At 45.7% G+C, this 16,266-nt stretch overlaps 1 protein-coding gene across 1 annotated transcript; it reads right to left on the bottom strand.

Moving 5' to 3' along the window:
* Positions 1-6,198: 6,198 nt before the first annotated feature.
* On the bottom strand, positions 6,199-16,059 carry ARMCX4 (armadillo repeat containing X-linked 4). The gene is made up of 4 exons (XM_039873981.1): positions 15,897-16,059; positions 13,859-13,942; positions 10,569-13,109; positions 6,199-10,214 (listed from the first exon to the last, which is right to left on the bottom strand). Exons 3-4 carry the CDS (start codon positions 12,964-12,966, stop codon positions 6,532-6,534), a joined length of 6,081 nt encoding a protein of 2,026 aa, XP_039729915.1. The 5' UTR covers positions 12,967-13,109; positions 13,859-13,942; positions 15,897-16,059; the 3' UTR covers positions 6,199-6,531.
* Positions 16,060-16,266: the final 207 nt, after the last annotated feature.

Genomic DNA, 16,266 nt, shown 5'->3' on the forward strand with positions numbered 1-16,266 from the left:
AGGCAGGCAGACAGATGTAACGTGTATAAAGCATTGTCACAGATTGGATTCCTCAGAAAGCAGATTCTGGGACAAGATTAAGAGTATAGGAGGTTTATTAGGGAGTATTCTTGGGATCAATACTTATGGAAAGAAAGGGAAAAAAGAAGTAGGAATGAAAAGAGAGAGAAATCAAATTTCAGTGCACTATCAATGGAATGCCTCAGCATAACTTGTAGGGAATTCTGAAGATAGGATAAAACTTCAAAGCTAACTCAAGTAGGGGCAAGAGGGCCAGGCAGTTATACACAACATTGGACTGGAGTTACTACACATTCTGATACCCACATACCAAGCTCACTGGTCTGTGAACAATGCTTGGGTTTTCATTATGAGTCAGTTTGCCAAAAGAGATCACCCATAAGGCCACAGATGTAAGGTGAATAAAAAGTGCTAGTGCTACAATGGTGGATATTGTGGAGGATCTGCTCTAGCCAGTTGTGTAGATGCTTGTGCCCTTCAGTCCTGCTTGTGCCTGATCCTGTGAGTAGAACTTCCATCTTGTTGTTAAGCCTGCCCACTCTTATACCTTGATGGATCTAACAGAATTCATGTCACAATGGGCAGTTCTGAATGCATGGTCACTTGATGTTTTATGACCATGCATTCCATCTCTACCAGAATACAGTAGCATATCAGGAGTCATTTTTAAAAGGTATATAATTCTCCACTGTATGTGACATAGCTTTGCTCCAGAAACTTAAGTTCTGGACTAAATTGTGACTTTCTCATTGGGGCTTACCAAAAACTCGACATGGCATCTTTTGCCAGCACAATACCTCTAATACCTTAGAGTCTATTTATTGTATGGGCCAAGTGGCAAGACTGCTTGAAACCATAGCCTAGGGCCTTTTCTTGCTCTAGGTCCTACTCAAAGCTGACAGCTTTTTGAGTTACCCAGTATGGGTTGAAACAGTAATTCCAGATGTGAAATGTATTGCTCCCAGAACTCAATGAAGCCAACCAAATGTTGAGCTTCTTTCTTAGTGGGAAAGATGAAAAAAATGTAATAATCTTCCTTTTACTTTGGAGGGAATCCCTTGGCATGCTCCAGATCATTCAACCCCTTAAAACTGGACTTAATGTAGCCAGCCCCTGGATCTTTGTAGGGTTTATCTCCCATCCTCTGGAGTGCATATGTCTTACCAAAGCCTCTAATGTGCTAGCAACTTTTTATTCATCTTGGTCCAATTAGCATGATGTAATCAACATAGCAGAATAGTATTATATTCAGATGATCCAGATCTCTTCAGACTATATTATGACAGAGGGCAGGAGAGTTAGTAGAGCCTTGAGAAAAAACGATAAATGTACACTATGTAAATGTGAACCTTTAAAATATTCTATTCTGATAGGGATAGAAAAAACACATTTTCCAAATCAATAGCTGATTACTAGGTACATAAGGCCATGTCATTCTTCTCTAGCAAAGATAGTGTATGTGACATGGCAACTACACTTATGTCACTATTTGGTTGAGTTTGCAGTAGTCTACTGTCATCTACCAGGCTGTCTACATTTTGCAGGGGCCCAAACTGGTGCATTAAATGGAGATATGATGAGGACCACATCCTAGCATTCTTTAGGTCTTTAACGATGGCACTAAATTCTGTCATCATCCCTAACATGCTATTATGTTTTCATTTATTATCCTGGCCAAGGAAGGGGAGGGTGGTTTCAGAAGCTTCCACTTGCCTTTCTTATTTACAAATAGCTCTGATTCCACAGGCCAAGGAACCAATATGGGGCTTGTACCAACCATCAAAATGTCTTTTCACATTATATATTCAGAGATCAGTGGAAAATAACCACTGAATGGTTCTGTAGACGCAGCGGAGCCACCGTGAACTCAACATAGACCAGGAGCCTATTTAATATTGGGCTCTCATCTGCCCCTATTCTAACAAGGGGGACGTGATGACATTTTAAGTCTTTAGGTATCAACATCAACTCATAACTGGTGTCCATCAACCCTCAAGATGTTTGTGTATTCCTCTTTCCCCAGCACACAGTTACTCAAGTAAATAGAAAGACTGGAGGAATCATTACTATGATTGTGTTGTAAGATTCTTCTTCCTGGGCACCCGGCCTCTCTTCTTCAAACAGTAAACTCTGGGTCAAAAATTGACTTAGGGTCAAAAGATGAGTAAGGGATTATGATTTTTTTTTGAGGCACCTTCCCTCAGACTCCTGACCATTTTTTATTTCTTTTGATTGTACGGATTCAGTACAGATTGTTGGCTGCCAGTTTTCGCTATGGCACTGTGTTATATTGACTACCTATGTTCGATTAACTACCTCTTAACCATCTATTCACCAGGGGCACTGTGTTCTATTAACCATCTCTACAGCTCTCTGAGGTCAGGCCTCCCTGTAGTGCATTATGGTATTCATATTCACCTGACTTCTGTCAGTTAAGTGCAGTCATCGGGCCTCTATTGTTTCAGAGCCATCACTGTTTCTATCAGTGATTCACATCCTGTAACGTTCTCTTCTAATCTGAGCCCTGGCCTGTAAAAGCTAGCTACCACTGAACTTCTTAGTGATGCTAGTGTCCCTCTCACCAGTGCATTCCTTATAGCTTTAGCAAATGGTATGCCCTTTGGGTCTTCCTGAAGAATATAGTCATCTGAAGGGTTTTCTGGCATATATTATAAATTTATTTTATCATTCCCACTTTTGTGAGTCTTTAATTCCTTCTACCACCATCTGCTATGGCAGCTTCAGCATTTATACCTCACTCAGGGTGGGCCATAGTTTTTTTCCATACTTAGAGGAGTCGTTCTAGTAGTGAGTTCACATGATTTCCTGGGGTCTTTCCCAGGGTGCTAAACCCTGTATCTTAAAAGAGAACTCTCAAATCAATTAATTCTACTTTATTTAATTTTATATTCTAGCTCCCCTGATCAAGGCCCTCAGAATTCAGTCCTATGCTTACTCCTTCAGCACCTGCTAGTACATGCTGGCTAGGTCCTACAGATCTTTCTTGGAGTATTCCCTTTCTTTCTTTCTCAGGCCTAGCACATCCCCAGCGAGGACATAACCCTAGATAAAGGCCCAATGGCCAGAATGGGAGGTGGGGATAGATTCTGAGGGAAACATACATTATCTTACAGAAGGGTTCTGCATGTTCAAGCAAGGTGAGGCGCCAGCCCTTCATAGAAAAGAGTGGGATACCACTTCTGAATGCTCAAGGGGTTCAGGGAAACCTGAGGATACGAGATTTTTAGGGATATCAATCACGATGTCCTCATCCCATGTGTCAAGGTCCCATTCCTCCCTAAATAGACAAATAAACTTGTCTTAGTTGGGATTTTAGCTTTCTTTGAAGCTTGCTTCCAATAAGTCCTGGGCCTGGTCCTCAGATTTCTCTACCCTCTGCCTATGAATGAAGCCCTCTGGCATTCTCACATAGTTTTTAATTGTTGGTTGATTTAATTCAGCTTTTTTTAATTTTTTTCTAGAGGTCAATCAATCTTAGCAATAGCAACCTGATTTTCTGGCCTTCCTTTTATTTATTTCCCACAGGTCTGCTACATGGCACCAGTTAATGCATTCCCTTCCATCAGTGTCATCCCAGTTTACCATCGGTGAAAGCTATAGCAATTCCTCTGCCACCTTTTCCAGGTGCCTATCTATTCCACCTACCACCAGTGATGGGGTCTTCATTGCCAGCTGGGCAGCAGGTGATCCATCTCCAAAATGTCATCACAATGTATGCTTTCCTGAACTGCTTTTCATACTAACTGTTGTAGGCTGGCTTCCTGGAGAGCAGAGTCAGAGACAGAGTTCAACATGAAGGGCTTTCATTAGGGAATGCTCTTGGAATCAAAACCTGCAGAAGGGAAAAGAAGGAAGCAGGATTGGACAGAGGGAGAAATTAAGGTATCCCATTTGGGGCAAAAAGGCCATGTCGATTTGTCATTTCATGTGAAGTACCTCAGGAATGAGGTATAATCTTGGAGGAAGTGGTTCTCCTGCAGAGGCAATTCCTGAAGAGGGCTGACAGCTGAGGTCTATCTGCTGGCAGCATTCCTAGCAACTGAAATAACAAGCTCTTTATTCCCGAGGGAGGATTAAGGCAGCAGATTGCACAATCCACCACAAGTGTGATATCATTTTTTTCCATTAGAAAGTTGGTGGCCATTGGATGCTAGAATTGAGGACAGTTTTCCATTTTTTTTTTCTTTTGAAGCTCCTTTATATGTGACTGCAGTGGTTTTTCTTAGAGGGTGGGCCAACATCAGTACAAGCATAGTGCTCTGTTCTAGATGTAGGTTAGTTCTCCATGAGTGAGGAGTATTCTTCGATTTGCTTTTTGAAAAAAAAGAGTTTGTTTAGAGGCATTTGGACTTTTTCCTTTACCTTGTTACTTAGCTAAAGCATTTACAAGATAATTGACGAGAGTTAGGAGTCTAAGCCTTTAAAGAACAGAACATTTGACTGCAGTTTTACTTTTAAAACGATTGATAAGATTTAAATTTTCAAATATTTATACTTCCATTTACAGCTTAATTTAAATGTTTATTTAAATTTTTAATTTATACCTTCCAAATATTTAGACATAAATATGTGAGCCTCCATTTATATTTTTCTCTAGATCTCTGAAATGCTATTGACAGGCCTGCTTAACCTAAATCCATCCATTCCTTTTGGTAAAATATGCAAAAAAATCCTGGTTTGTTATATAGAAGTCAGAAAATACAGATGACTTAAAAATGGATAAAATCACCCATTAAGCTAACATCCATAAGAAGCTATTAACATTTTCAGAATATACATCAGAGTTTTTACAGAGATAATTTAAATATATGCTTTTCTTCATTTAAAAAGTATATGTGCTTTTGTAGCCTATTTTCCCCACTTAAGATTCTATGCTGAATTTTCTCCAAGTAAATAATTATAAATGCCCATCAACATTTTCAAGAGCTGCATAATGTTTCAATGTGTAGACATATCCTAATTTGTTTAGTCAAGCGCCTATTTTGAGACATTTGGGTCATTCACCACTTTTCACTCTTTAAAACAGTGCGAAGCCTTGTACGATCCAATTATTTGACTATTACCTAAGGGTAAATCTCTACAAGTAGAATTACTAGGTCAGAGAGCATGCACATCTTGAAGGCCTCTAAACCATGTGACCAAATGAACCTTGTACCAATGTATGCTTCCACCAGCACAGTTTGAGAGTGCTCCTCCCCTCACACCCTCACCATACTCTGGAAAGAGGTGGATCTTCTCCAGTATGGATGACAACAGCCCCTCTTGATGGTACGTAAAGGTCCTGGCCCAACCAACCTTATAAAAGAAATCTGATAGTAGCACTAAAAATTATTCTTCCTTCTATTATAGTTTCTTATTTCAAGATAGGAATGAACATATTCACTTACATAGATACCAGAGCTAGCCAAGAAAGAGGATGTTTTCCTATCAAATACCCCCAGGACTCTAAAATAAAATTGTCCCTCTCTGTATGCCCCCAGAATAGATTCCAAGACTTCTTCATTCGAAGGGTTTTTCTTCTTCCCCTTACCATTGCCATGATCAGCAGTGAAATTTCACAGATTTTCATCATCTCGTATCTGGACTATGGTGGTAACTTCCTAACTGGTGTTCCAATTTCCAGTGGCCACTCCTGTCCCCTCTCCAACTCTGACCCATCCTGCACACAAATTGACCACATCGTTTTCCTTTCATCCTGTCATTCCTGTGGTCATGACAGGCTTTGGTGTCTTCCAGGGGTGGATGGAGTAATATGCAGAAACCTCAGTTTAGCAATCAGGGATCCTCTCCAGGAATGGGACTCACCCCAACTGCTGGACTGTATTTTCCATCACTCTCCTTCTTACACTTTGCACTCTAGGCAGGTCGACCTCCTCTCTGGAGCAGGATTCTCACTTCCATGCCTTTCTTCCCACCACTCTTTCTTCCTCCTATGCCCTCTGTTTTGTTTTTATCCCATCCTTCAAACCCAGCTTATTTGAGTGTCCCTCCTCTGTAAAACTTTCTCTGAGCATTGTCACCTGCAGAAGCTCTTCCCCTGATGGGGTCTGGCCATGATCAGAGGCTCCTGGTATTGTTAGTATCTTTTTGTTTCCATACATCTTGTCATTCCAAATAGATCACAGACTCAAGGACAAAGATGTGTCTTTTTTTTTCTGCTTAAAACACAACTTTATTGATGACAAAAATAAAATCTCAAATGTATAAACATAAGTCCACACAAAGGACCAAAGATTACCTTAATTATGAAGAATCAGTTTAGTGTCTGCTCATGAAGCATACTAAAAATATCTCAACCCAGACAAGGTAAAAATCAACACATGTAATTTCAGTACAAGTTTGAATTCATTTGGTGTTCATAAAATAGTCCAGCTCTCAACCAACAGAAGTAACATCAGTCTCAAAGTTATAATACAATTTACAGAGTGTATTACCTCTAGGTTGCAAAACCAAAACATTACTCAGCTTTGTTTGGAAACATACAACTAATCAGAGTTTACTTAATAATAACTCAACTCTTTCTTTCACCTCAGGGTCATTGTATTCTGCTGCTAAGACTCGAAGTTTCTTGGCACATGCTTTAGGTCGTTGGAATATGAAATAAAGGGAATTTTTACTGAACTTATCCTGGGTAAATACTTTTGCTCTTCTTTTAAAATGGTAATTTATATTTTCAAATAATGAAAGAGCATTAAGAATATTCTCTTTTGTCTCTTTCTTGCTAAAGATATTAATCAGTGATGTTGGTGCATTAGCTATGAGCAAGTCTTTTGTCATAGAGGGATTTTTAGAGAAATTCAAAAGCATTCCCAAAATATGGTCTTTAGTTTCTCCACTTCCCACAGTTAACAAACGAAGAAATTCTGAAATATAATTTGTAACCATATGCTGATATTCACTAATAATAGTTAAGTGCTTTATCAATCTTAGTCCAGCCAGCTGTACATTTGAATTCAGAGGATAGGTGACAGTGTCTTCACATACTTGGTTTAAGTATGTTTTAACCTTCCTATGATTTTCAGCAGCCACTGAGATGTTATTTAGTGCATTTAAAGCCTTCTGCCTAACACTGGGGTGGGGATTATTGAGCAAGCTTTCAATAATTGAGATTCTACCTGCATTGCGAATGACTTCGTGGGAAAATGAATAATCAGGACTGTTATATAGCGCATTATTGGCTATTTCATGAATAGAAGGATCTTCAGTCATCTCAATCATGCAAATGAGTTTCTCAAGCTCTCGTGGATCCATATTAGCTTTGCGTTTACAATGGCAGGACCAGGGCTGAGTTTTCTCCTCAGACCTGATCTGCTTTCTGAGCTCATCTTCAGGTAGTAAGCAGGACTCATTTTGGTATGGAAATTTCATTTCCGTCCAGATCATGGCTCCCGCCCATGACCCCATTCCTGCCCCAGGAACCATGGATGGATATGTGCCTCTTGACTCAGATGACTTTTTGGTTTTAATCTTAGGTGCAGATTTGTCTTCACTTCTGTTTTCATTAGCATCCCAGAAATAAGACTGTACATCGACTCCGTCAGCAGCCTCAAGTTTATCCTTGGTGCTGGCCTTGTCTCCAGCCCCACACTCAAAACTGACATTTTTCTCACTCTTGGATCTGTATTCGTTACTGTTCTCACTTTCAGCCCAAAACAAGGACCTTAAACTGATCTCTTCAATATCAGGGCTGGACACTCTACTCAGCTCATACTCATCTATATCTTCAGCCGAAGTCCAGGACCCCATGCCAGGGTCTTCCCCTGCCCCAAGTCTAGACCCTGTAGTGGTTGCATCTCCATCCCAGAGCCAAGATTCTTTCCTGGCCTCAGCTCCAGCCTCAGCCCCCACACAGGAATCCACATAAGCCTTCTCTTCAGATCTGATCCAGGATCCAATTATGGTCTTGTCCTCAGCCCCAAAACTGGAACTAATGATGCCCTCTTCCTCAGCCCCTGATCTGGATTCAATACTGGGTTCATTTTTAGCTCCAGGCTTGGACACAATACCAGCTTCTTCCCTTCTCCAGAACCAGTACTCTGTATTAGTCTCACTCTCAACTCCAAACCAGTATCCTTCATTGGCCTCCATCCCAGCACTGACCTGGGACCTTCCACTGGCCTGGTCCTGAGTCCTAGCCCAAGACCCTCCTCTTGCTTGGTTCTCAGGCACCAGCCTAGGCCCAGCCCAGGATTTTCCACTCGCTTGATCTCCAGCACCAGCCCGAGAGCTTCTTCCACTGGCCTGATCCTCAAATCCAAATTTGGAACAACTACCTGCCTGATCCTCAGTCTCAACCCAGGACCTTCCACTGGCCTGACACCCAGTGCTAGCCCAGGACCCACCACTGAACTGATCTGTGGACTCTGGACTATACCCTCCAATGGCCTGGCTACCAACCCCACCCCAAAACACTCTTGCATTGGCCTGACTTCCATTGCAAGCACAGAACCATACATTGGACTGATCTTCAGGCCCCAGCACGGACCCTCCACTGGCCTGGTCCTCAGTGCTAGCCCAAGAATCTCCAATGGATTGGTCTCTGGGCCCTAGCCTAGACTCTCCACCAGCCTGCCCCTTATTGTCAAGCCAGGATCCTCTTCTACTGGCCTGATCCTCAAATCTAGGCTTTGCCTTACCACCAGCCTGATCTCCAGGTCCAACCCAAGACCCTCCTTTGGTCTTGTCCATAGTTTCAACCAAGAATCCTCCACTGGCTTGGTCTCCAAAGTCAGGCCAGGATCTGTCACTAGACTGGTCCTCAGGCCCCAACCTGGATCCTCCACCAGCCTGACTACCCACCCCAGCCAAAGACCCTTCTTCACTGACCTGATCCTCCGATATAGACTTGGACCCACCACCAGACTGATCACCAGTCCCAAGCCAGGACCCCTCAATAACCTGGTCCACAGCCCCAACCAAGAATCTTCCACTGGCCTGGTTCCCAGCCCTAGCCCAAGACCCACCACTGGACTTGTCCACAGACCCCAGCCCAGACATTCCATTTGCTTGGTCTGTAGTGTCAGCCCAGGATCTTCCACTAGACTGGTCCTCAGAACCCAGCCTAGACCCTCCACTACCTTGGCCACCAGCTCCAGCCCAGGACACATTTTCATTGGCCTGATGATCAAATCTAGGATTGGATCCATCACCAAGTGAATCTTCAGTCCCAAACCAGGACTCTCCACTAGCCTGATCCAGAGCCGCAGCCCAGTACTCAGTACTAGCTTCATTCCCAACGTTAGCCTCAGTCCAGGACCCTCCATTAGTCTGATTACCAGCCACATCTAGAGATCTTCCACTGATCTTTTCTTCAGCCTCAGTCCAGCACCCTTCATTGGTGTGGCTCTCAGCCACAGTCCAGGACCCTACAATGACCTCTTTCTCAGCCCAGGACACTCCACTGGTCTGACCCCCAGACCAGAAACCCTCACTGGCCTGATCTCCAGTCCAGAGTTCCCCAATAGCCTGGTTCCCAGTGCCAGCCCAAGACGCCCCACTGACCTGGTTTTCAGCCCCAGTCCAGGACCCTCCACTGGCCTTGTCCTCAGCCCAGAGCTCTGCACTGGCCTGGTCCCCAGCTCCAGCCCAGGATCCAATATCAACTTCATTCTCTGCCCCAGGCCAGGATCTAATACCAGACTTATCACTAGGCCCACTCCAGGACTCAATACTGGCTTCAATCTCATCCTCAGCCCAGGACATGCTATTCTCCCAGTATCCATCTCTGGCCTGAAACCTAAATTTGATCCATCGCTCAGAAGCAATCCAATCTTCAAAACCAATTCCCCTCCAGTGATAGTCAGGAACCTCAGGCTGAGTCTTTCCACAGGCCTGAGTGCCTTCCCCAACCTCACTCTCAGAAGTGGGAATGACCTTAGTTTTGAGATTTTCACAGACATCAACTTTCTCTGTGGCTTCCACCTCAGACTTGGGTACAGCCTTGTCTGTTGCACCAAACAAGGTCTTACTCTGGGAATGGGCCATGGACCGAAGCTGGCAAAAGCCCATTTTATCTATCCTTGCCTCTACCTTAGACTCAGCATTGGGATTGCCCCTGACCTTACTCCTGGCACCAAGTAAGGTCTCACTCTGAGAACTGTCCAAAACCTGGGGCTGAGCAGAGCCTGTTGTATCTGCTCCAGCCTCTGACTTGGACACAGCATTGGGATTGTCTCCTGACCTTCCTGGCACCAAGCAAGGTCACCTTGGGAATCAGACAGCCTGGGGCTGAGCAGAGCCTTTTGCATCTGCCCTGCCTTCTGCCTTACACACAGCATTGGGATTGTCTCTGACCTTATTCCTGGAACCAAGCAAGGCCTCACCCTGAGAACTGGTCATAGCCTGGGTCTGAAAAGAACCGATTGTATCTGGCTCAGCCCTTGCCTTAGGCACAGCACTGAGATTGCCCTTGACCTCATTCTTGGTTTCAGGCAAGGCCTCATCCTGGGAATTGACCACAGCGTGAGGCTGGGCAGAGACCATTGCATCTGGCCCAGCTCCGGACTTAGACACAGTATTGGGATTGCCCTTGACCTTATTCCTGACACCAAGCAAGGCTTCACCTTGGGAATCAGACACAGCCTGAGGCTGTGCAGAGCCTGTTGCATCCGTCCTGGCCTCTGCCTTAGACACAGCATTGGGATTGTCCCTGACCTTATTCCTGGCACCAGGCAAGGCCTCACCCTGAGAACTGGTCATAGCTTGGGACGGAAAAGAACCCATTGTATCTGGCACAGCTCTTGCTTTAGACACAGTATTGGCCTTGTTCTTGGTCCCAGGCAAACCTTCACCTTGGCAGTTAGACATAGCCTGCGGTTGGGCAGAACCCATTGCATCTGCCTTGGCCTCTGCCTTAGACACAGCATTGAGATTGCCCTTGACCTTATTCTTGGTATCAGGCAAGGCCTCACCCTGAGAACTGGCCATAACCTGAGGCTGGGCAGAGACTGTTGCATCTGGCCAAGCCCCGGACTTAGACAAAACATTGGGATTGCCCTTGACCTTATTCCTGACACCAGGCAAAGCTTCGCCTTGGAAATTGGCCACAGCCTGAGGCTGAGAAGAGCCCATTATATCTGCTCCAGTCTCTGCCTTAGACACAGCATTGGGATTGCCTCGGACCTTTTTCTGGGCACCAGACAAGGATTCATTCTGGGCACTGGTCATAGCCTGAGGCTGATCACAGGCCCTCAGTTCTGCCTTAGCCACTGCCCTAGAAATGGCATTAGGATCTCCTCTGGCATCAACCCTGGAATCACACAAAGCATCAGCTTGGGTCTTGGCCCCAGCCTGAGGCTGTGCACAAGTTTTTACATCTGTCCCAACATCTGCCTTACACTTGCCTTTGGCTTTGCCCCTAGCCTTAACTCTAGTACTAGGTAAGACCTCAACCTGGCTCTTGGCAGAAGTCTGAGACTGTGCCTTTGTGTCTGTCCCAGCCCCTTCCTTAGCCATGGTGTTGGCATTGCCCTTAGCCTTAATCCTGAAATCAGGCAAAGCATCAGTCTGGACACTGGCCATAGGCTGAAGCTGTGTATAGGACAACATATCTGTCCCTGCCCCCACCTTAGACATGGCATTGGGATTATCTCTGGTTTTAACCCTGGAATCAGGCAAGAGCTCGACCTGGGAATTGTCTCTCAAGTTTGCCTTGGTCCCTGTTTTAGACATGACATTGGAGTTGCCTCTACCCTTAACTCTGGCATCAGGCACAGTCTCAGGCTGAGCAACAGCCTTCATGTCAACTCCAGTCATTGCCCTAGATGTCATGACATTGGTATTTCCTTTGTCATCAACCCTGGCACCAGAAGTTGCTTCAGGCCATTGCTTGGCCGCAGTCTGAGGATGTGTAGAAGTTCTTATACCTGTCCCCACCCCTGCCTTACAGATGGCATTGGTATGACCCCCAGAATTAATCCTTTCCTTAGACAGGGTCTCAGCCTGGGCCTTGGTTACAATCTGAGGCTGGGCAAAAGCCCTTATGTCTGCCTCAGACATTGCCCTAGACACAGTTTTATGATTTCCCTTAGCTTCAACCCCAGCATGAGACATGTCAGCAACCTGGATCTTGGTCACAGCCTGAGACAGTGCACAAGACCTCATATCCACTCCAGCTTCTGCCCTGGGCATGGTGGTAAGATTTCCCTTAGCATCAATTGTGGCATGAGGCCTGGTCTCAGACTGAGTCTTGGCCACATTCACAGTCTCTTCCAGGGTTTTTGCTTTGGTCTCTGACACAATTTCAGTCTTGTTTATGGCACTTATCTTGGCTACTTCTTTGGTCACTGCCAAGGTCTCATTCTGTGCCACCAGTGCTCTGTTCATCTCTGGCTCTTTTTCAGTCAATATACAAGCTTCCACTTTGGTCTGAGTCATTGCCTCTTTCTTGATCCCTGCCCTGGCAATCAGTCTCCAAGCTTTAGCCTTGGTCTGGGTCACTGCCTCTTTCTTGACTACTCTGCAAGCCTCAGAGTCAGTTTGAGTCACTGCCTCTTTCATGGTCACTTCCTTGGCTTTGACTTTGACTTCAGCCAGAGTCACTGCTTCTGTCACAACCACTGTTTTGACTTCAGATTGGGCCTCTGCCTCTGCCCCAGCCATTGCCTTGGCCTGAGAGCTAGCTTTGGGTCTGGCTCTAGCTGTGGCCTTAGTCTCTACTTCGGCTCCAGCTCCACTTGTTCCAGTTTCTTCTTCAGTCTTGGCCTTGGGTCTAGTTTCAATCTCTGTCTCAGCCATGGTTTCGCTGATGGCCAAGGTCTGGTTCTGTACCCCAGCCATGGTCTCCATCTTGACTCTAGACCCATTGTTGGCAGGTCTCCTCACACTCTGAACTCTTCCCTTGGTTAATCTGTAAATGTAGTAGCAGGTACCAACCCAGATCATCAGTCCTGCAGTCACCCAGCCTACTTCCTGAATGCGACCCATGTAATCACCCCTGTTGAAAGCACAAATAAGGTAGGAGGGCTCAGTTGGGCTGGAGAAAGAGAGTGTTAGGTCTGGATGTAAGCTTGTGAGGGTGCTGGTCTTCAGCCACTCAAAGGTCACTACAGCTGCCACTGGAGGTGGACCTAGAAGTGGAGGAAGGAAATGGACTAAAATGTATCTTCTAATTCTGTGCACCATACAGATAGATACACAGAAGGACCAGGAAAATATAAAAATGTTGTGCTTGGTGGGAGAAGAGGATCATTAGCAAACTCTCTCTATATCCATTTTATTTTATCTCCTCCCCATTTTTCTCAGTATCCAATCATTTTCTCCCAAGGTACTTCCATACACATTTCCTTACGCTAAATGAGTAGCAGAAAAGATAGTGGGGGTGGGGGATGACTATGAATAGGAGAGACTGAGAAGCCCTCAGATCTTGATTTTTACTGGACCTTCTCTGGCCACCATTCCCACAGGTCCCCACTCTCATACCAACCTGTATTGATCCAAGGTGGTTCCTGCCTCTTTCCTTTTCTTGACTGATGATACACATTAGAGTAGATCTATAAACCCATGAGATCTATAGACCTAGAGACAGACAGACAGACAGACAGACAGACAGATAGAAGGACAGATAGAAGTGGAGATTTTGCTCTGGATATGCCAGGCATATCATTAGTAAACTACAGCTTCATCCTCCTCAGTTCACCCCACTCCCTGTACCAAAATAAAGATGAGAGTGTGGAGTAAGTGACAGGGATGGTGAGAAAGGTGGCTGGGAAAGGAAGAAGTTAAAGATCTTCTAGAATAGACAGTGGTCCTATTGGATACACACTGGCCTCCACCAACTCACCCTAGAGGTCTACCCAGGCAGTCTCCATCTTCTTACCAGTCTATACTGATCAGAGGCAATTTCCTCCTTGTTTTTTTGCTTGCAGTCATCTCAAACCCTGCAGCAGACATGCAGGCAGATCTATATAAAAGTAAACAAACAGGAGATAATAGAGACTGAGTCCTTCATAGAACAGACAAGCACCCTGATCCCTGACCCCAGTACTTGCTTTGCCAGAGTCAAGGTCATTTGCTACTGTGTCCCATCTCATGGCTCCTCCCCTCCTCAAGTCTTCTCTTTTCAGTCATACTCCAGCCCACTCTTACCCCAATATTCCTACTGCTTCCTGCACTGAAATCAGTATGGGGTGCGGCAACACTGTGGAAATCTGGCAGAGTGTAGAAAAGATAGAAGTACCCTCTACTGAGACCCTCTCAAGTCTCAGCCACCTTCTGTTCCTACCATCTGTTGTCATCCCCCAGCACTGCTTACTTTCACACCAACCTCTATGGTTCCAAGCCAGTCTCCCCCTTTCCCTTGCTTCTAGTGGTAAACAGTCCTACTGTAGGTGTATGGTAAGACTAAGGAACAGAGAAAAAGAGGAAGGTGAATGTTGAGTGCTTGTGACATCTCACCGTCTGAGACACTGGTCCCAATACCTGCCTTACTGGATTTAGAGGCACATTCTCTGGCAGGTAGAACCTGAGGCTTCCCAGCACTGAAATGGGCAAGATGGAAAAGGGAGGCAGGAAAAATAAATGCGTAGTGACAAAGGCAAAATATTTTAAAACCTCCTGTAGGATTCTAGGGCTTCTCCCCAAAATCCATAATTTATTTCACCAAGATGCTTATACTGGTGGGATATCTGAAAAGCTATAGGATAAAGAGATGGAGCCTCACAGTTCCCATACTGTAGAACAGGAGTCCCCAGCTCTCGGGGCCGTGGACTTGTACAGGTCCGTGACCTTTTAGGAACCCAGCCTCACAGCAGTAGGTTAGCGCCCAGGGGACAAAGATTCATCTGTATTTGCAGCCGTTCCCCAGCACTAGCATCACCACCTCAGCTCCACCTCAGATCATCCGGCATTAGATTCTCATAGGTCCACCAGCCTCTGGTGCCAAAAAGGTTGGTGACCACTGCTCTAGAATCATAGTCTATTACCATCTACTTCCCCTTAAATTCATCTGTAGGAGTCTCCAGCAGTAGAAGCGACAAGATGTGGGAGAAGATTTTGCTTCTGCAAAATCACTATCCCTCCCCCACAAAGATCCCCTCTCTAAAACAATAAAAATAAATAATGTTTTTTAATACAATTTGCATCTTCTCAGTATTATCTAAAATGCAAATAAAAGCATCCATAGAAAAGTTTGCTATCTTTATTGGTCTTCAACATACAATTTAAGTTAAGAATCCTAAGCTTGGTAAGCAAACACAGTTTAGGGAAAGTCACCTAGCTAGCCCTATCCCATATCCCAACCAGACAGTGGTGCCTAAGTTCCTGTCATAATAGAATGCACATAGAACTTGGGTGGTTTACAGACAGTGCTTATGCTCGCATTAACCTCCACGGATCTTGTACAGTTTTCTCTTTGCCTGCTCCCCTCGCCTCCCCACAAACTGTGCCACACCATGAGTAAAGACACTGAGTGCTTGGACCCAGGATACAGATTCCAATACTAGCCTGTCTGGATTCAAGAACCCAGTTATCAAAACGTCCCTCTCAACATTCTGATATGTCACCCCCACCAATCCTGCCGTCCAGTCACTAAGACCCACCATTTTCTCTGCGAACGCCACTGTGGCGTGTCCCTTCCACTGAAATAAGCAGGAAGCTGAGCGGATGTATGCAGTCAGTGATTAGAGTCAGGGAGGAAGGGACATCACAATCTTTGTATTTTCCTCTTGGGACACTCCCCCACTAGCCGCCCTGTCAAAGCCCACGGTTCCCCTGCACTAGACAGGGGGAGGGGAGCTCGGGATAATGAGAGCAAAGGCTCCTGGAACTTGAGCCCGCTTTGTCCCCTAGTCCCGGAACCGCTACCAGAGCTGGCGGGCGGCTGCCGTCCTGGTCTCCGCGCGGCCCCGGGCCCTTACCTGCTCGGCTTTCCCCGGGCCCGATGCCAGCCCGCCGTGCGCAGGGCAGCGGGGAGCTGGTACCCAGACAGGAGTGACGACTGCACCGAAGGCTGCGTCGCTCTGCAGCTCCGGGTCACGTGAGGGCCTCGCGTCACCAACGAGCTCGCCTTCACTCCCACCCATGGGCTGGAGGGGAGTTCGACAGGACGTTCTATCAACTCCGCACGCAGAACTCCCCCTTCACGTGTCTCTGCGCTGGGCCTCAGCGCGCACCTCTCTTTCACTCAGCCCTGTCTTCTCCAGCTGGAGAGCCCACAAGTGGCCTCACCGCCCTGCAATTGGGGTGTGCTCTTCTCTGTTTACCAAAGAAGTCTACATCTCCTACCCA

The sequence above is a fragment of the Pteropus medius genome, unplaced genomic scaffold (assembly GCF_902729225.1).
Source record: "Pteropus medius unplaced genomic scaffold, Ma_sr-lr_union100, whole genome shotgun sequence".
In the NCBI taxonomy this organism is placed as follows: Eukaryota; Metazoa; Chordata; class Mammalia; order Chiroptera; family Pteropodidae; genus Pteropus; species Pteropus medius.

What these genes read in the sequence shown, in the direction of transcription:
- ARMCX4 (XM_039873981.1), bottom strand. Translation starts at nt 12,966, where the DNA reads ATGGGTCGCATTCAGGAAGTAGGCTGGGTGACTGCAGGACTGATGATC. An exon ending in TGTCAGGAATAAGGTCAAGG is followed by an intron (nt 10,215 to 10,568) that starts GCAATCCCAATA and finishes GAAGGTCAGGAG; the next exon opens with ACAATCCCAATGCTGTGTCC.